The sequence below is a fragment of the Cyclopterus lumpus genome, chromosome 21 (assembly GCF_009769545.1).
Source record: "Cyclopterus lumpus isolate fCycLum1 chromosome 21, fCycLum1.pri, whole genome shotgun sequence".
Lineage (NCBI taxonomy): Eukaryota > Metazoa > Chordata > Actinopteri > Perciformes > Cyclopteridae > Cyclopterus > Cyclopterus lumpus.
Window position 1 is genome coordinate 17,918,048 of NC_046986.1, and position 21,338 is coordinate 17,939,385.

General features: G+C 44.3%; 2 protein-coding genes across 5 annotated transcripts in view; one reads left to right on the plus strand and one right to left on the minus strand.

The window, feature by feature from the left end:
• The window catches only part of caska (calcium/calmodulin-dependent serine protein kinase a), a 93,432-nt gene that overhangs the window by 18,222 nt on the left and 53,872 nt on the right, over positions 1 to 21,338 (minus strand). For all 4 annotated transcript variants that reach the window (XM_034561357.1, XM_034561356.1, XM_034561355.1 and 1 more), the window contains exons 6-13: positions 14,429 to 14,531; positions 14,020 to 14,195; positions 12,938 to 13,060; positions 11,418 to 11,501; positions 11,162 to 11,261; positions 10,089 to 10,210; positions 4,881 to 4,958; positions 909 to 956 (exon numbers count right to left, since the gene is read on the minus strand). In XM_034561357.1, coding sequence (XP_034417248.1) covers positions 909 to 956; positions 4,881 to 4,958; positions 10,089 to 10,210; positions 11,162 to 11,261; positions 11,418 to 11,501; positions 12,938 to 13,060; positions 14,020 to 14,195; positions 14,429 to 14,531 — 834 coding nt within the window. The remainder of the gene's footprint in view (positions 1 to 908; positions 957 to 4,880; positions 4,959 to 10,088; positions 10,211 to 11,161; positions 11,262 to 11,417; positions 11,502 to 12,937; positions 13,061 to 14,019; positions 14,196 to 14,428; positions 14,532 to 21,338) is intronic.
• LOC117750241 (probable G-protein coupled receptor 34) lies at positions 15,635 to 17,810 on the plus strand. The gene is made up of 3 exons (XM_034561358.1): positions 15,635 to 15,945; positions 16,377 to 16,965; positions 17,228 to 17,810. Exons 2-3 carry the CDS (start codon positions 16,400 to 16,402, stop codon positions 17,808 to 17,810), a joined length of 1,149 nt encoding a protein of 382 aa, XP_034417249.1. The 5' UTR covers positions 15,635 to 15,945; positions 16,377 to 16,399.

Genomic DNA, 21,338 nt, shown 5'->3' on the forward strand with positions numbered 1-21,338 from the left:
TATACTGAATGCTGATAGGACAAAAGGGGTTTTATACTCCCGGCCATTAACACACTTCATGGTACTGAAACTTCAGCTGGACAGCAGTCTCCCTTTAAGACAGCATGTGGAGAAACTGGCACGGACACTAATGATAAAAAAAAGAAGAAGTTTGATTCCGTTTTGATGTCAGACGAGAGTGAAGTCAACCACCACCTCTGTGCTCCTTCATTCTCATGCTGCTCGCCCCACAATAAAACATCAATGCGGTCAGTTATTGTGAAGATATTTATCAAAAAGAGAACTACATTTCCTCATTGTTTTTGCATTTTATATATTTATCTCTTTGAGCAGCTGCCTCAACATGTCACTTCTCTTCTCACCAGAACAGATCTCAGGTCTGTTTTCGTCCTAGTTACCCAGGTAAATATTGGCATGAATAACGGAGGATTTTAAAGCCTGAATGCATCATCTACTGGATCGGTGAGTGTTTTCTGTCTCTCTGCAGTACTCTGGTCTCGATCGCGATGAGATTGCATGAATAAATAGGAATGAAATCATTTGACTAAAGAAAAAAAGTTAATAATGTTTGCTCCAACCGAACATTCTGCTTTAATTTGTGCTTAATTGATTATTTCGGTTCCATGAGAGGTGATAAAATGACGGCGAGCAACTGTATCTTCAGTACGAGACGGGTTTATGGGCTATTGTGTCGTTTTGTCTCAGTGTTTGTTGTTAGTATTGCTGATTCTCTTTGTGTTGTTTGATTCATATAAATAAAAAGAAACACTTTGAGCAACATCAGGAAGCAGCTGCTCCACAGCCGTGACCTTCACGGACGTCGGTCACATGTTCTCCGCCCCTCAGTCCAAACTGCCTCCTGCTCTGCTCGTTAGTATCGTGAACATGGCGGCGTGTTGAGGGCTTACATATTCCAGGTGTTTCAAAGCGCCACTTGCTTCGTCTTGGGAGGAACTCTTTAGTGGAGGAAGACACAGGAATAAGGTTACACAAGCTGCAGATTGTGCCGTTCAGAGAGGTCACACGTGATGACAGAGGTCAGGGGAAAGGGAGGCTCCACCCCGGCCTTTAATCAAAGCCAGCTAGTTTGAATGGGCTAAGAGTTTGTGAGATTAGTATCTTCAGCCAAAGCAGTTAACTTCACTCCCAAGAAAGATTAGCTCTCAAACTAACAGAACGTGTTCGGCTGATAAGTTTGGAGGCAAAGAGGAGCATTAGTGCAGAAAGAGGAAAGCTTTGTTGAAGTTTAAGGCACCTTATCGCCGCTCTTCTGGAAGCTGCAGTGTGATTGGCCCAAAGCATTTCAGTGTCAGCCAGAGTGAATCAGTAGAGACAGAAGTAAAGCAGAGGAGGACCAGGAGGACGAGGAGGACCAGGAGGACGAGGCCCAGGACTGCTTCAAACTGTATTGAAGCAGTCCTGGGCAAATCGCTCTCGAGCATCGGCAGAAAGTGAACTTGGACTCAAAGTAAGAAAGTCAGGATTCCACCTGCATGGATTTACAATACAGATTGTAAAAAATACTCACACCTGAGAGGTATTAAAAAAAAAAGTGAAAAGGCCAAGAGAGATTAAATGCAAATTATTGTAATTGACTGCAGTCCTCGACCAAAGACATTTTAACACCATTCTGTCGACAAATCGATTAATTGATTTAATCAATTGATCTGTAAAACTGAGTTTCTCCACAATGAATCACACACTGGCGCCACCTTAAATCATACATTTCTTGGAAATAAGTCATTGAGCATTAAAAAAAATTATTAATCAAGAACAAAACGGCTGATAATATATCTAGAATTGGAGCATTAAAAAGGATTTGTTCACAATGTTTCAAGTCAGTCTTCGAACAATAATCAGGCGCCCACGTGTACACGCAAGGTTTCTCTTAATGGAATAATTTCTACTGCCAAGACGCAAAGAAATAAAACCTTTTATGGAAATTCACATCAGACTTTCCACAAAATTCCCTTTTTGTGCTTCCATGCTGAACTGCAGTGGAATGATAGTAAGAGCAGGGAGCCTGACCCCGTTTCAATGTTCATATAAAACACCTTACTGTACTGTGGGGAGAAAAACCTTTGCTGTAGTATTTCCTTTGGCCAGTAAAGCATGAATTGGAATACAGAAGGAAGCTTCTGCAGATTGGACACAGGGTCGATTCCTCGTCTGATGGGAATTCCTGAGTGGTGAAGACCAACCTGAGCTCTCCTAAATCCTGGAGCAGATAATAGTACTTTACTACGTATAAAAAAACACTTTATTCCAGCGTTTGAAAACATGCATGCATCTCTCCAACCGTCGACTCTAAGTTCAAACTGGAGTTTGGTTCATGAGCAGAGTTTAGTGTGTCTGTCAGACTCTTTGTCGAGACAACCAGTAACCTAATAAAAGAAACACAAGTTTATTAAAAAAAAAAGAAGAAGAAGAGCCCGTCACTCCCTCACACCCACAAAATGTGTTGAATCCGCTGCGGCACCATCTACAAATCTTGATCCATCTCGACTGAGGAAAATGTGAACCAGACTATAAGCAGACGTGGACTTTTCGGACGCAGTGCACCAGAGCTGCGTTAATTAGCCAGGTTTCTTTGACATGAACCAAAGCCACATAAAAGAGAGCTCCACTCCCCTAAATGGCTTTCTCCGTCTTAACAGCGCTGGGATTTCAGACGCCAGCCCACGACCACTCCCTCGCTGTTCAGACTTTTTTATTTTTAATTGCTCCCCGCAACAAAAGCACACGACGTAAACACACGATCACACACAGCTTTCTCCCTCACACACACTTCTTTCACACACTCCTTGTTAAAAGCGCCAGTTCAAGCCTGCATCCTGCGCCTGTGTTAAGTATACGCGGAGAGGTTAACACATCAACCCAAACTAACAGCGTGAATGTGAATTCATCAGAGCCGGGGGTCAGACCCCAGAGACCATAATGCAACTCTCTGTAAAGAAAGCGAAACCACACTAATAGCCGACAAACACACTTGATGTGTGCGCGTGTGTCTATGTGTGTGTATGTTACACCCAGCAGCATCTCTAATGAGCAAGGTCAAACACAGAAGCCGGGGATTTTTATTAAACCAGCTCTGTGTAAACAGGCCAGTGGACTGACAATGAGCCCGAGTCACAGGGAGTCGGATCATGAACAAATAAACCTCACGAGGTCACCGAGGTTTGAGAGGAAGCTTCCAGAAGGACTCAATAACTCAACATAAATAATGTAATAATTCAATCGTGTCGAGTTTCACTTCAACAACGTCAAATGAAAAATGCCTTTTTAATCCTTTTACATGCGGAAGGAAATATAACAATAAGACTTTTTAAATTATTTTTTGTAATCAAAATCCAATCATCTTTATTTTCTGTGAAACTCAATATGATGTGTGCTTACATAAGCTAGTAGCAAACCAATTTAATCAATAATATCATGACATCCATCCATCAACCAGTGTGTGCGTGTGTGTGTGTGTGTGTGTGGAGCAACAGTCCTTTGCAGCTCCATATCACGCTTCATTTTAAGCCCGCCCACGTTTTAGACGTCCAATCAAAGGCAAAGGATTTGATTTAAATCATGGAGGTGCAACATGGAGGAATCCGTGAAGAGTCACCGAATCCCTGTGTAGATGTGAAGGGCTCGTTCTAATCTAAATCAAGACTATTCTTAGTGTTCGAGGGAAATATTGTCATTTTTTACTCCACTACATTCATTAGACTGCTTTACTAATTTGTAATTTAAAAAATGGAAACAAAAATAGATAAATATGCTCCATTTACAAGAGACATGAAGCACGATCAATAATCAGCTAGTAATCGTGTCCTATCAAAGCGTCCACTGCAAACCGTCTGCATGCTGCCATCCCAAGTCACCATCACAGTGAATCAGAAAAGATGAACGGTGGACTGTTCGGGGACATGTAAGTTCAAACCTGGGACTGTGGACCCTCCGCAAGTCAAAATGCAAAAAAATAATAATAAATAAAGGTCTCCAGCTTTGCCTTTGAGATCAATATTTCAGAAACTAAACTAGTTTTCACCGGCGACTCACATTAACTTTAAAATGACTTATTAAACCGCTCTCGTGGGCCGCAGCGTCGTAAAACTTGCTCACATGGCATAAATGACCCTTTTTTATACCTTTGCTTCACATAAATGAAGCCGCTCGGCCTCACATTGATCCATTATTAACCCCCTCAACGAAGAGCGAGGCCGCTGTCCTCCAGAGATGTATGCTGTAAGGGAGCATTCCAGTTATAACATACAACACCTTAAATTCAGATATTAGGCCCCAGACTTCCACAGCCCCGCTTCTCATGACGTCTTTGATTGTGCCAATCCTTTTTCAAGACATATTTAAATAAAGATCACCTCTAGTGAATGACACTGAAATGGAAGTATAAAGTATAAAGACCCAACAGACACCCTCCCCCCCCCCCCCCCACCCCAATCACAATGAGAGCAGCGTCGACGTGAGCAGAGCAGGTGAGCAGAAGGATCCACAGCGGTGATGTTAGAGCTTTAGTGAGCAAGAGGCCGGAGGGATTAATGCAGAAGTGTGAGCTTAAAGAGGAAAAGTCCCGTCATCTTCACAGCGTATTGAAAGTCATCATGACACACACACACACACACACACACACACACACACACACACACACACACACACACACACACACACACACACACACACACACACACACACACACACACACACACACACACACACACACACACACACACACACACACACACACACACACACACACACACACACACACACACACACACACACACACACACACACACACACACACACACACACACACACACACACACACACACAGGGAAGTTGAATGCGGGAACGTATGTGTGTTGGTTCACCTCTTTGGCTCTCTGCACGGCATCACTGGGGGGGTTTCTGATCTGCGGGGACGACTTGGTGTTGATCTTATCGTAGAGCTGAAACCAAAAGATAAAAAAGGTCAGTCAGTCAATCAGCCAGCCGGTCACACTGCGGGCGTGGCGACGCAGCGAGGTCAACATGATCAACATGATCAACATGATCAATGACGCCTCGTTAACGACCGGCTGATCAACGTCACAATGATGTGATGTAATGTCATCAAAGACAACAGTGAAGCAACACAGAGATAAACCTTCTGTAAATAAAAACCTTGGTTTTTTTTTTTGGACAAAGCTTTTTAGCTGTATGACAAAATAAATAATAGAAAGATTTCACAATCTGGTCAGAATAGAGACCATCAACCAAAGTGATCAAAGTGAATAATATAGCAAAACCATCATTAGCAAAAAGGTACATTTTAAAGATAATCCTTTTTTTGGGAGGCTTTTTTTTTTTACCCCAAAAACTAAATCTACAAAGTTACTCGTATTTCTTTTTATCCCTTTGGAAATATGGTGTTAAAATGTGGTCCTAAAAAAGATGGGTAAACTGTTTGCTTTCTTCCTTGAAGAGAAGATGAAACTGAGCTGCTGATTATGAGATCCTCTCATTTTGATCAAAAGAAGTTTAGAGGACCTTGTTTACTGTAAACGGTGTCATGTGGCAGGAACCACAGCCATCTCTGGTTAAAGGTTTGCCATTTTTCAAGTGAAATTGGTTAAAAACAAAGCATTTATCCTTATTTATCCCTTTTATTCTCAGCTCTTTCTCTCTTTATTTGGTTTAGTTTGACTTCAGAGACTCAATACCACTTTTATTTTTCCGTTTTGCTCTTTTTTTATTCTCGACATCCAACCGTTAACAAGAAGGAACTGTTTTCTCATCTCTCAGAGTAAAGGACGACAGACACAAGAGCTCCGTTTATAAAACTCCCAGCTGACTAATAAACCGCGCTGACTAGTCCGGAGTGTAAAGGCCTCGCCAGAGACGAGCAGCGTGGGTGTATTTAAGAGATTCTTATGTTTGTAGACAAAGTGGTCCTGAAACAGTCTGAGCAAAACCAGCAGCTGTGTGCTCCAATCAAAGCAGATGGTGGCAGTCATCTAGCAACCTCTACCATATTCACAGACGCAACCATGTAATGTTTGACGAGCGACTCGTCTGGCGCATTATTTATTTAACCTGCCATACAGAACGTAACGCCAGCAGAGAAAAGCACTCAGAGGCAGTCACAGAGTCACACACAAGCAGGCCTTTTGTACCCGACAGTCCAATGCAACGGCCTTGTGTTCCCTCCCACACAACAACAACAGCTGCAACACTGGACACGTGATGTGGACAAAACAAACAGCATGAACCGTAAAAAAAAAAAAAATCCTTTATAATGTGCATCGTGTGCATTGAATTTAACAGTTGGGATTCAATGCGAGCTGAATCCTGGTTATAGCGGTTCAGACGCGCGATGAATCGTACAAAAAATGTCGTACACTTTTCCAAAAGCCTCTCCTAGGAAAAGACGTTTGTGGCGTTGCACTCGGTTGTACGCACCAAAAGACTGCAGGAAGTCGCCGTGCGAAGAATGAGACAAAAGGGAAGTTCAGATGTTGCCTATGTTCTCGCCTCTTCACAGCTGGCTAATCGCTGCATGACGTGATGTTGGATTGTCTGTATGTGAAAAAAGTGGGGGAGCGATTTTAATCTCCCTACCAAACATGTTATCAAGTCCTGAGGCAGTTCCACTCGCTGAAGAAGTCCATGTGATATAGCAGGAAGATTTGGGATTAGGAGCCTTTTAGGACTTTACATTGGTGTGTTTTGAAATGCACTCATACTGTATGTACTGTTTGCATTCAACAGGTTTTATTAAGACACAAAATCAATAAATAAGTGGCTTGAAATCAGCAAAGAGACGAATGAGATGGAAATAAAGAACGTGGCTCCCTCACTCATTAAAATCTAATTGACCTTCTTTCTGCTCGATCCTTTGACTAACGTGGTTAATAAATGTGCAAATCCCTGCTGCATGAAAACCTGCGGGCCATATTATAGAAAGTTTGGCAATGATGTTGCTGTTCCGTGTAACGATTTTCTAATAAAATATAAGTGTCAAAGAACTAAATCTGGCTTGTTGATGTTATTTTGAAGAAAAGTTTTAACGGGAAGCCGGTGTGGTTTCCATTGCAGTGGAAAACGACTCCTTGAAAGCATCAGGCTAATGCAACGGCAGTAAAACACATCTGGTTTATTTCTGCAACGTGATCCATTTGTGTGATTCTCCAACGGCCCGTCCAGACGGACTCACCAGGTCCAGCAGACAGAGGGAGGGACGGAAAATAAAAGGGGTTGTGGCTTCATATGCGAATGAAAATGTGTGTGTGTTTCTGTCAGGAGGGAGGATGTTGCGTCTCTCTCCGCTGCGAGAATCGGAAAGAAGAATTTTTAAAAAAAGGGGTCCTTATGGGAGTGACGTGACACACGTCTAGAGTGTGCATCTGCATCCCCCCTCCCACACACTTTATGAACAAACTGTCTCAGGAAGACCACACACACAAGACAGCCGAGCTCCGGTTCTTTCAAGGGGAGAGCCGTCAACATCGTTCTGCCTTTCGTCGAGCGCTACGCAAAGTTGAGTTGACCTCTGACGAGTTTTAAACTGGAAAATTAACTAAATGCACCAAGTTTCTGCAGCCCGCGACGAAACAAACTGAATAACACATGTAGATATTTACAGGCTGGAAAAGTGTATCACATGCTGAGTGGCCAGATTACAACGTTTAAAACATGTTGACAGGCACAAGCATGATTGCGTCACGCCTTTAATGTGCCGACAAGAGGCTCATATTTTAAAACAATATTAACTTCCTGTTAGTGACACGTAAATGCAGACAATTCCTTCAGGGCAACCTATGGCCCTGCCTCCATTAGAAGCCTGAAGCTAAACTAAAACTAGGCACAAAAAAACTAAAGAAATGCACTTGACTAAAGCGCCTCATTCTACATGTCAAACGCCAAAAAAACACACAGGGATATCAGGCTGCTGACTTTAAATTAGCATCTCTTGACAGAACACTCTTCCTGCAAACACATCAGAAGGAAAAGCAGGAAGAAAAAAAACAACTAAAAAACACTCACCCAGGAGACGGAAAAGTGTTTTTTGTCAAAAAGACGCAGCCAACACGTGCAAACTAGTTATCTAAACCGGGAGCCTGCGTCTGCTCAGTGTCTTCAGGATTCCTACTTCAGCGGTGTGGAGGCTACTTTCAGCCACACAGATAGTGATGGAGGCTGTGCTTGTTGTGAATGGAACGAAAAAGGCCTGACAATAGAAGCCATTGTTCCTTCACTGCACTCTTCTGTCCTCCCCGGGCTCCCCCTCCTCTCACATTGGGGCAGGGGTGTGAAACTGAGGCTGAAAAGGAGACATCTGCAGCTCCAGGCTCCCACTGACACTGTGCACACACACTTGGCAGATCCACCAGTCTCCTGCAACCCACGTACAACCTATTCAGCCTCCAGCAACTGGGAGAGCCTTTAAAACCACACACACACACACACACACACACACACACGCACACGCACACACACGCATCCTCAGCAATCCATTTCCCTAAATTGACTCCATTCCCAGTGATTCCCTCACATGTTTTAATGTCAGTCTCTTAAACTTGTTTGCTTCTTGAAACATTTAAAGAACATTTATTCAAGAACCACCATCTTTGCAAACATCTGCAGCAGCTCACGGAGCGAGACATGAGCTTATGTCTGCAAGACCACGAGTCTGAGTCACGGAGGCCGCTCTGAACGGGAGGGTGAGGAAAGTGAGCGACTAATCGCCTCCCCTCCTTCAACAGCTACTCACCCTTTGAGCCAACTGCTCCAGAGTTGCTGATCAGAGATGCTCATATACAGTGATGTCAATGTTTTGGACTTTCATATCTGGGCAATCTTTCTGGCAGCTCAACGGGCCTGACGTATGTGTTAGAAATAAGTAAGCGAAAAGCCTCAGAGAACGAGAACGTTATCAAATAACATTGTCCGAAGTCAAAGTGTTGGTATCAAGGCTTGAACACACACACACACACACACTCTACTTGCTGCTTTCCAGCAATTATCGTCATCAGTCAAGTTCACCGCTTACACTCTGCCGCTGTTTATGTCTAACGCACGCACGCACGCACGCACGCACGCACGCACGCACGCACGCACGCACGCACGCACGCACAGGAAGAAATTAATGGCACATTTAAAAACATGACCTTTGTAGATTGCCTCCAGAGCAATGAGAATCCATGTGTGTGCAGGTGGAAGGAAGCTATTTATGCCTCGTATTAAACATGCAATCGTAAAGGCCAGTGCATAATGCAAAGTCATAAACGCTGGTCGTATCCAACCCGCTAGACACTCTCCACAAGCTCCCAACGTGCTTAATATTCATCCTTAAGTGAAGGCTCAGACTGGAAATATTCCTGTGTTGAAACGGCTCAGGTGGAATATAAAAGGAGGGACACAGTGATTACTGGTCTCAAACCTTTTAAAACAAACTGAGATTTTAAACACAAATCCAAAGTAGAATTTCTATATTGAAAGCCTGTTTATTCACTGTTTTCTGTGCTTAATTCTACATTGCAACACGGACGATTGGCATGCTGTTTGATGGGATGATTGACAATAATATTAGTACAATGCATGTAAAAAGGAATAAAAACACTGCGAGTAAAATATGAGTTATTTACATGAGGTCAAACATAACCCTGTAAAATAGAGTTTGTGACGAAGCTGTTTAATGTCTGCAGGGACAGTTTGTGTTGATATTCTTTGCAGCAGCCTGATGTTGAATACACGTTGTTCCATAAAGGTAAAGCTATAATGAATCTATGAACATTGTCGAGGATTCACAAAACTCACATCTCCTCATGCCAAAGGGTCACGTTAGGATTATTTCGAGGCCAGGAAAGAAAGTATAAACAGAACTGTTTCCTTATTTTTGCTTCATTTTTTTGTATTCACTTCCTGTTGCCAGAGAATTAAACTCAACGTCTGCTTTTTTAAAGCTTTTATGAAACCCGTCACTAACAAATCATTATTCTGTTCCATTAGTTCCCAATAAAGTAGAAAAGCCATCAGAGTCAAATAAAAATGGCTCATAAGGTGGATTTATTTCCGGCGTGCCTCGGTGCAACACTTACGTCGAGCAGTGTGTGTAGATGCTGGTCCTGGAAAACACTGTGAAGGAAATCTAGATCCTTTTCACTGCAGTCTGTCAAAGCGTGGATCTCCTCTAGACTGTCCAACACCTGAGAGACAGCCCCTGCAAAACAAACACACACATTAAAACAATGGTCCATCAGTCACCTCAAGGCTCGCTGAATGCATTCAGGCACATGCACGGACGCCTTTTCCGTTCACTAAAATCAGTAAAGATGAGGTACTGAAAACAGAAAAACTAACTAACAAACATTTAAGGGTAACGGGCATCACGACACACGGAGAACCAGTGGATACCTACGTTCTGCCGCTAGTAGTCCTAGCAGGTGGGAAGCATTCATGGAAATAGACAAACAAATAAACAGATTGACAGTTTTTGCAAAATAAACACGGATGTTAATATCAATGTTAAAACCTGTTGGAAGCAAATGTTGTTGGGCATTAGAAATGTGTCTGCAAGTGTTGTTAGTGTCGGTAAACACCACAATGGGAAGGAGAAACACATTCTGAAGAATTAATGTTTAATGATTAGGGCTTTAGCGCTTAGCTCCTTTGTACCGATTCAATGCAGAAGAAGAGTAAAATAAAGGAACCGCATTTCAAGCTGTTCACCGTATGTTCAGCGGATGTCCGTTCTGTGGCAGACACAACTATTAAACTTGAAGCCTGATGAGATGGATGTTCATCTGATCTGTGATCCTATGATTGTGCACGGCCGTGCACGGGAAAAATACGACTATGTGTGCCGTTACACTTGCGGTTTTGAGATGAGATGATAAAATGTCAAACGGGAGAGAAGAACATGAGGCTGCATTTCCTGCTCAAACACTCATCAGATCCCTGCGTGTAGGGTTCTCGTACTGCATATTTTCTTTCTGGATGTGGTTCATGTAAAATACAGTGAGAATAAAGTCTGCTTATAGAAGTAAGACCCTCTTTCTCTGCAGGGCCTGGCAGTGAAAAGCAGAACTTCAATCAGAGAATAAAGAGGAAGGGAGGAAGTGTGTCAAGATGAAAAGATAACAAATGTAAGACTATGTTTGTTTCTGTGTACCTGAGGAGGTGGGGTCTTCAGAGAAGTCATGGAGCTCCTCGGGGGGGTCTCCATAGAAGGAATTAAACTTGTGACTGGACACCGCAGCCAGAACAGCCCCCTGAAACACAACCACATGATGCATCTCATCATCTGACACGCGGTAATGGGGTCTTGAAAACAAGCCTTGAATGCTGCAAAATGAGACAATGCATGCATGTTAGTGTGTGTGTGTGTGTGTGTGTGTGTGTGTGTGCGTGCGCGTGTTGACGCAAACCTTCAGCTTCCTCCTGGAATTGAACTTTCTGAGCTGTTCCACAGTCTCCGGCAGGTGGATCTTGTAGGCATATCGGTCCCTTTCCTTGGAAATCCAGCAAACAAATGGACATTGTTTACACAGGTGAAGGCCTGAAGAGCTACTCTGCTGATTTTACACACAAAGATCAGTTAACTATTTATGAGGCGTACAACTCAGCCTGTGAAAACGGTTATAGAACTGTATTATGTGGCTCTGGAGAGCGCTTTGTCGAGTCTTGTTGAATCCTTTGGGCTTGGACACAGACTTTTAACAGAAACCCTGCGTTGGTTTAATTTACCAGTAAGATATGGTTTAATAAAAGGTGCTTTTGAGTTGAATTATGGCAAATGTGTGGACCAGGCACTGAAAGTCAAGATATATCAGCCTCTGATGCATACATTTTTACCATTCTGTGTCGTTTCTTATGGAGTCCCACACACTTCCTGAAAGTCCAACACTAAATTGTTGAGGTGCCCCTTTAAAAAGGGGCTTAGCATTTTATCCCTGTTTCAGTGTCATTATCAATGTGGAGGCCCTTTAAAAGCAGGGCACTTACTTACAGGGCATCACAAGGCAATACGCACTGCCACGAATATGTATCAGTGACATTTATAGGTGCAAACAAAGCCACTGTGAATAGATCAAAATGATGAAGTTGAGCAATCATTTTTAGGATACATAAACCATAACTCCTCTTTTTGGTCTGCAGCTTTCTAAACAACAAGTGCCCTGGTTTATGGTATTGTGGGAAGTGTATATGCTGCGTGTCGAGTGGTGCTGCATTGTTGTGGTATATAATTAAGAGAAAAGAAGTCAACAATAGACGCTGCTTCAAATGGACCTCGCAAACAGGAAGCGGGTTTGTCTAAAAACTTTAGCTGTCGAACAATTGAGTAACCGACTAAAATGCCGCACTGTAAGCAGGGAGATGCCCCATACATGTGAAGATTTGTGTCAGACGAGAGTCTCTCGGTTGAATTGTCATCTGTAAGTACCCCTCCATCACTGTCTACAGAAGACGACACAATAAAAGCTCCCGCTGACAACCCGTGACAAGCAGAAACGCCACTGTGCCGGCGCTCGTTGTCATTGTTTTCCTGTGTGAAGAGCCGCAGCGACGGATCATTACGTGACACCTTTGGGCAACGTGGTTTCACTGTGCTGCTGCGTGTCAGAAAACTTTCACAAAAAGTCTAAAAACTTTGAATGCACGTCTTAGAGACTACCCACGCACCAAAGCAGGAAATACTTTTTCAGAGTTCTGAGTGGGTTTGTTTCCATGTTGCAGGCCGTCACGAGATGGCAATCCAACATGGTACAGAGCGATAGTTACGTCATGACGCGGCTGAAAGAGTCTTTGGTAATGGTGCATTCAGGTTCTTGTGATAAGGTGGGAAATGCTGTCAATCTACAGCAGAAACATTAGATTGTTGTACTAACCGATCAAATCAGTTTCCCCACGGACAAAACAAGCATGAGCACGGCTACAACGGCGTTACCTTCAGCCAGGGGTGGTTCAGAGCCTCGTAGACGGTGATCCTCTCGGCGGGGTCCAGCATCAGCATGCGCCTCACCAGGTCCTTGGCGCTCTCTGAGATTTGGGCCCATTGGCGTGGATTCATCTACACACAACAGATATAAAAACAGTGAGTTCAGGAATGCACCAGATTTATGGGATTAGTCCTGTAGCTCAAACCCAAGTCTAATCATCCACGTGGAGTAGGCCCACGAGCTGTGTTGCTCTTTCAGCTCTGTGCGTGTTTAACTGACCCGAAGAACGGTTTTAACTAGAGAGTATGTTAGCTGCATTCATTATTTAGCCTGCAATGGGGTAAAACGTTACAAATCTACAGTATATCTATTTATTTGATGGCAAAAAACAAAAGAGACCCCCACCACAAAATGCTGCATCAGCGCAATGTGAAGAGGACAAACACTCATTATTCCAGGGTGGCTAGCCCTTCTGCTAACCTTGTAGTCAGTGACACCATATGCCAAGCCTTAATTAGCTACTTTTGTTGCGTTACATATTCGGAGCAGATTGTTACCAAATTAAACCAAATACAAACAGTGTTGCTCCTATAAAATTAGCAGAATCCACCAATTTAATGCTAATTCTTTGATTTTATTTTGATGCTCTGGTGCATTTGAAGCCATTTTGTAGTTCTTTTCATCAGGCGGGAAATGCCGGCGGTGTCAGGAATTCCCGTGGCCGATTGTGCGTAATTACAGTGTAACTGATACGACATAAACATCGCAATCCTTCATTTTACATGGAAACTGTGTACCCACAGCTACAGCAAGAATGGTACTCAAAACCAGCAAGTGGAAGTTCACAACGGGTGGTTTTGGGTAAAATTACAATGTTTGCCTTGTTTTCTCTTCTAAATAAGTTGGACAAATGTGGGAATTTGTTTAAAACATATCATGTTTCTTTGCTCCATCTGACTTCTATACAGCAATGTTGCCGTGTTCCCAGATCTCAGCCATTTGCTCCGAGAGCACAATGTTATTTTACACATTGGAGGAACGTATGGCCCCAAATAACAGGATCGTCAAATCAATGACCCTCTGCTCTGACCTTGTATTTGCCCTTGCAGATGGCTTCAAACAGGCGCTCCTTGGTGCCGTAGAAAGGCAGACAGCCTGAGAGGAGGATGAAGAGGATGACCCCACAGCCCCACACGTCTACAGGTTTACCGTATGGCTCTCTCTTCACCACCTCGGGGGCCATGAAGTGGGGAGTTCCTACCCGACCTGGGGTGGAGCGAAGTCAGGTCATCACATCTCTAAACATACGCACACACAAGCAAAATCCTGGACACAAAGGGGCTAATCCTTGTAAATTTCTATTTTCATGGTTTCTGCAGTTTATGAAACTATGCTTTAGAAGAGGAAGCAAACCTTACTGTGGATTTTCTCTTATTTTTGAGAGGTTTTACTATAATGACTATTCATGTTTGTAGTGTATGCGGTTGTGTTTACTGTACCTCCGGCCACCAGCCCCGACTCTCCGAGCTGGATGGCGACTCCGAACCCCCCCAACTTCACCGGAGCGGAGTTCTCTTTGGACGCCAGCAGCACACAGTGAGGCTGAGAACGAGAGGGGAGATGATTTGATGCCAATTAAAGAGAGACACCCTCCTATAAATAAAAGAAATCACAAGACGCACCCAAACCCCCGAAACCAACACACACACACACACACACACACACACACACACACACACACACACACACACACACACACACACACACACACACACACACACACACACACACACACACACACACACACACACACACACACACACACACACACACACACACACACACACACACACACACACACACACACACACACACACACACACACACACACACGTAGGAGGATCACAGCAGAGGAAGGGTGATATACATTTTAGGTTTTGCTTCAGTATCTTACAATCTAGTAACTTCTTACATTTTATTCTGAAGAAGATGTTTCTCACGACATGACAAAATGAGAATGTTTTTTCATGTTAGAATGCTGCAATGTCACATTATTCTTTTAGAAATCGGGAAACTCAACCGTGACCTTTTTTTCCGATTTGCTTCAAGTTAAAGCAGCTTCTTGCATCCTGTCACATTCTCTCTTTGGATGTTCTTACAGCTCTCAAGTAAAACATTTGTGGTTGCTAAAAACTTCTATGTGCGGTTTCACGGCACACACAAAATTGGCTGTTAAAAACACCTCTGCTCAGACCCACGGTTTCATAATACGACGACGGCATGATTAACATTCAAGAGCACACGTTCGATTCCCCCGACCCTTTGCCTGCACATTTAGCTCGAGAGGTTGACAGCAGCTAATGTCTCCTGGGGTGGCGATTTAAACCTGGCCCTGCTCTACTCCGGGAGCGCTGCTTTAATTATCGCGAGGGCACACGGTGGTATTTTGAGAGGATTTTCCTTCACAGTCGGCTACACTCAGCGGATACCTCCTTTATTATACCCGGAGCCCAGAGTGGAAAAGCATATTGTGTACATACAATTGGAGCGCGCTGTGTGATGCCACCGCACGCTCTCATGTGTGTAACCAGAAGGTCCGCCCTAAACGCTGCCTTTCTCTCTATCTCAGCCCGAGTTCTGTGAGGGAAGAGGGGGGTTGACCACAGCTGAACGTGTTTTCACTGTACAACATCAACACATTCTGCACTTCAGCATTTGTCTGTGTCCTCTCGACACACTTCTTCACAGAGAGGGCACTAACTACGCAGAGCTGTTCTCATCTGAACTTTAAGTATTTGGAATATGGACAACAGCGGAATGTTGAACACACAATGACAGAACGAAGCGATCATGAACTTTATGAGGACCGCATATTGTACACGTTCAGTTCAAGGGAATAAACGGGAGTGACCAGGAGGAAAAGAAAAAGAGAAAAAAAGAGATACGACTCTCCAGCAGAGTTTATGTGCAAGAAGAAACAAGAGCGAACATTTCCTTTATGGACTTCAATGACTGGGTGAGTACTTTGACAAGTTCCACTTTGAAGTATTTCCAACGTTTCTCCAGTTTGTTACAAGATGAGGGCAGTGTGCTGTGAGCAAAGCAAGCTCTTTCCCCTTTAACTACCATTCAACTGGTTGGGAGCATTATGTACAAATAATATTAAATACTAGAAATCACGAGTTCTGCACTTCTATTCATAGATGATTTCAGGAAGAAAGTAAAGACCTGCACAGAGTTATGCTGCGGATTCTTTCTGCTTGTCAGCTGGTGTTATGTGTGATTATTGAGGGCAGGATTAAGGCTGATTTAGGGTTAATCCATAAAGGCTGGACCACACAAGCCTGCACTAATGAATCCAAAACTTTATCATGTGAAGCAAAACAAAAATTCCTAAAACGCTTCATCCCATATTTATTCCACGCTTGTTTCCTCCCCATTTCGCAGGACTGAGGACCACAAAGACCACCATGACAAAAAACATCTCCGCCCTGTCTGCGTTCCAGACTCCAAACAGCTCTTTTTCTCTCATAAAGACCGGCGAGATGAACGTCACCACGACCCAACCAACCTGCGTGGATTACGCCTCACTGCAGAGCCTGTTGGCGGTGCTCTACACGATAATCTTTGTCCTGGGTCTCGTTGGGAACCTGGTGGCTCTGTTGGTCTTCTTCTGCGTCCACGCCAAGAAGAACTCGGTGCGGGTGTTTCTCATAAACATTGCTTTTGCCGACCTGCTGCTGGTGGTGTGTCTGCCATTCAGGATACTCTACCACAGCCAAGGCAACGTCTGGACCCTGGGTCCCACCTTGTGTAAAGTGGTGGGAAACCTCTTCTACATGAACATGTACATCAGCGTCACGCTGCTGGGGTTGATCAGCGTGGACCGCTACCTGAAGATCCATCGAGGCTCGAGGGTGCAGCACAGGCTGCGGTCCACCAGGTGGAGCACTGGCCTCTGTGCAGTGGTCTGGATCGTGGCCTTCGCTTTGACTTCTGTGTTCCTGATGTCAAAGAATCACTCACAGTTGGACAGGTTGGTGAACCCTGTAGGGCTGCCCCCTCATAGACCAATCAATTGTTATTTTTCATGCTGAATTGCTTATTTACAAGAGATTGAAAGTGCTGCTATTGAAAGATTCTTTGTAAAAAAAAATACTCAAAATGTGTTCGTCGACTCCGTATTCTTTGGACTTGACAGCTCTTCATATAATCAAACGCCGCTATCTATTTACCAAGTCCTTTTGTTTTTGCCCCCCCCCCCAATTTGAGCTGACATGGCATGTTTCTGTTTCCAGGTGTTTCCACTACAAGGTGCTCCAGAAGGCGAAGTGGAAAGCCTACGTCAACATGGGCATCCTGGCCGTCTTCTGGCTCGTCTTCATCTCTCTGGTGGTGTCTTATGGGAAGATCGCCCTCAAGCTTCTGAGAGCGTCGCAGGAGAAACCGGACCTGCCCAATGCCTCCCTCTACACCCGAACTGCCAGGAAGTCCTTCTTCATCCTCTTCCTCTTCACGGTCTGTTTCGTCCCCTATCACATGGTCAGGGTGTTCTACATAAAGACCCAGATCACAGACACGTCGTGTTTCTGGCGGGGCGTTGCCGACAAAGCCAACGAGGTGGCTCTGCTGTTTTCGGCCCTCAACAGCTGCCTGGACCCCGTTATGTACTTCCTGTTATCCTCTTCGGTGAGGAAGGAGGTGCTGCGCCTGGTGGGCAACATGTTTTGTATGCGCGATGTCGGTGGAGTCAGCGGGAGCAGCTCCAGTGTCGAGCTGGACGGCAAGAGCGGGCGGGCGAGCAGAGGGCCGGCCGCCATCAGCTTCAGCAGCCATTTGAAGGAGAAGACAACGACTGAATCCAGCCGAGCCGGAATGTGAAGGCGCTCTGAGACAGCGAGTCTCCTCCTGCTCCAAAGTAAACATGACAGCAACCACGCTGCTGAGGAAACAGGGCGGCGGCAGCAGGGAGAGCGAGGTTGACTGTGGCTCTCCTCAACATGTGCATGCTTTTGCTGCTGTCGCCTGAGTTAATTAATGATCGCCTTGCAATGAAGGATCTTATCTTACGGGAGAATTATACATCTCTTCATCTACAGTGAACAAACATACCTGATAAAAAATAAAGTGGCGCGACAGCAACTCCATCAGATTAATTATCCTGTCTGAGCGAATACTAAATATTTCACAACCTCCTATCCAGCTACGTTTGAGATTAGAGCTGGTGGTTAACGGCAATCTGTCGTGTGTGTGCAGGTGGGAACATTAGTATGATTGGATGAAGGCCGAGATGCACCTTGTACTGTAACCATATTTTTACAGTTGTATCATGCTTTAGTAGGTATTTAGGCAAGGTTGCAGAACACTTAAGGCTTTGGCATATGTAGCACCAGATAAGATAAGAACAGGAAGTTAGTGATCCATACAGGATGACCTTTCTTCAAAAAGCACACAACCTATTAAGGCAGTATTCTGCAGTTATGGATATGGCATCGTATTTAGGTAGTTTACATCAAACTCTTTAAGTGCCACATTTTGTTTTATAAAGAGACAATTAAATACTGAGATTTTACTCACAATTAAAAAAGAATGACGATGTTCATTACGTATAATCTGTTGATTACAAAACTCGAGTTTACAGCCATGCCTGTGGCTCTGGGAGGCTGTAAAATGCTAACATTCAAAATAATAATGCTAACATGTTGACGTGTAGCTGGTATAATATTTACCATGTTCACCATCTTAGTTTAGCTCGTTAGCCTTCTTACATTAGCCAAGTCAGGAGACCACCAACGCCATACTTTTGGTACCATACTTATCTGAATTAAAGTTATAGTTTTATTATATAAAAAGATTTTCTGTCTGGACTATAAGTGAAGGATGGACCAGCATTTATATCCAGAGAGCTGGTAGCATGCTAAAGTCTTTTTTTAAATCTACAAAGAACAGAGAAGAGCTGCTAATGGCTGGAACTAGAAAATGTTTAGAATGTTTAATTAAATCAATCAATAATCAAAGGTGTTGATTGATTTTCTGGTGATAAATTAATTCAGTTCAAGAAGAAACCCTGACCTTGATGAGGGACTTGTTGGTGTTCTCAAGCAAAGCTTCATTATCATTGTTGTCCCTGTATTATTGTAGATTAAACAATGTTAGCTGAACTACAGATAGAGCAATCTGTATAACCACAATTTTAAAATTGGGATTAACCGAAACAAATGTATTTGCTTTAATCTGAAATCAAGTATAGTGCTGAAATACAAACAACGGACCGGTGCGTGACCCTACAGACTGTGAACGCCGGACATCATTCGGTCGCATTTGAAGAAAAAAAAAGACGCAGGCACATCAAATCACGATGATCACAAACGTACAGAAACGCTTTCACTGAGATGAAAGTGCAGGGCTTTACCGACAGAATGCCACTTTTTGTTAAGAGTAAAAAACCATGTTCTCCTACTAAAGGACTGGGTCTAGACTTTGTACCATATTTACTGGTTTTCAAAGCATACACCACCAACTGACAATCGAAATAGTTCAACAGGTCAATCGATATATAGACTCTACAGTGTGACGGGAGGAGAGAGAAACGTTGAAGTGCCCGACAGCACATCCAACTCGCTCAGCTAGAACTTGAGCAGCAGTGCCACCACAAGGCGGAATCAAACAACCGGCCTGTTTATTCAGATCACTACTGTGTAGTTAAGGCTGAGAGGTCTCCAAGAAAAAAAGATTTCAATACATGCATTACATTTGTAAAAATAAATAAATCAAACCTTAGAAGAGAACTGCTCCCATAATAATAATGAATGCAGTGCTGTCAGCATGCAGCACGTTTTATATTGGGCTTATTAAAATACACACAGTACCATACTCAAATACACACAACTTCTTACCCCTCACACACTATGCCACCTTCCATCATCACGTATGGTAATTGAGGAAGTGGAAACAAACAAACAAACACACACACACACACACACACACACACACACACACACACACACACACATTATTAGAAAGCAGGAAGTGACAGAAAAGCTTTGCATCAAGTTGGCCGATCACTCCTGTTGATCTGAATTGTTTATTCAAGAGCGTTTTGCTGTCGTTGAAAGATCCCGTCAGAGCTCCTGTTAGCGGTATGTAGAACTCAATCATGATCTGGATAAGTACTCTTATTCATGAATGTAACGAACGTAGAAAATGTATGGTGGTAATTTTAACGTGTTATAAGAGTTAAATGAAACACTGTTGTGAAAATATTGCATGAAATTACATAAATTTGTCCCTTTTGCCCAAAGTGCTTTTGCTCAAACACACAAGGTTCAGTGTTTTGCTCAAAGACGAGAGCAAAGGATTGACTAATAATTACACATTATCACATCGCACCTAGAGGAATAAATCTGCCGACCTTTTGAACTTGCTGAAGGAACGTTTCTGAATGTCTGTCGTCTCTCTCTTATTCACCATCTTCCTACAGATCAAATGGAGAATACGCCGCACACGTTTCCCCCGGCCAACGCTTCCCTCTCCTCCTCGGTTCTCTCGCTCTGCGCCACCGCCGCCACGCTCTTCTTCCTCCCCGCGCCTACACACTCCTCTTCCTCGCCGCTCTGCCGGGCAACGTGCTGTCTTTGTGGGTGTTCCTGCGGCGCATCGCCGCCGCCTCCCCCGTCCACGTGTATCTGTCCCACCTGAGCATTTCCAATCTGACACTGGCCCTAACCACGCCCTTCCTCGCAGCCTACTTTGCCCGTGGCTCAGTCTGGACACGGAGCGGCTTCCTGTGTCAGCTGGTTCTGCACGCCATCACCCCGGTGTTTCACATCAACATCAGCATGACGATCCTCACGTGGGTGGCCCTTAGCCGCTTCGCGGCCCTCATTCAGCACACCCACGCCTCCAGGCCGAGCGGCTGCATAACGCTGCTGCCGCGCAGCTTCTTCGCTCGGCTCACACGGGCCTCCTTCGCCAGCAGGGTGTGTGCCACCGTGTGGGTGGCGGCGGTCGGGGCCACGGTGCCAGTGACGGTTTTCTACTCTGTGAACGCTGCGGAGGATGGGTGCGTGGAGGTGTGCTACAACCCGGCGGTGGAGATCGGGGGCAGTCTGTCTGCAACGCTCGCTTTGCTCCACGTCGCCCTGTTCTTTGTGTTTTACCTGCTGGTGCTGCTGTCCCACATGACGGTGTTGAGGCATATCAGACGCTCACGCCGCGGCACAAGAGTCACGACCTCCCAGAGCCTGCTGGGTAGGGTGCTCCACAACATCGTGGTCATCCAGGTGGCTATGAGTTACATTGGGTCAAATATGAATCTATATCAGAAAACCAATGCCATCCGTATTTTACTGAATAATTTTTTTAACCAACTCCTCTCAGGTTGTTCTTTCAGTTTGCCTGCTGCCGTAC

Coding starts and splice junctions, on each gene's coding strand:
- LOC117750241 (XM_034561358.1), top strand. CDS start 16,400: ATGACAAAAAACATCTCCGCCCTGTCTGCGTTCCAGACTCCAAACAGC. Junction 16,966..17,227: donor AATCACTCACAGTTGGACAG/GTTGGTGAACCC, acceptor TTCTGTTTCCAG/GTGTTTCCACTACAAGGTGC.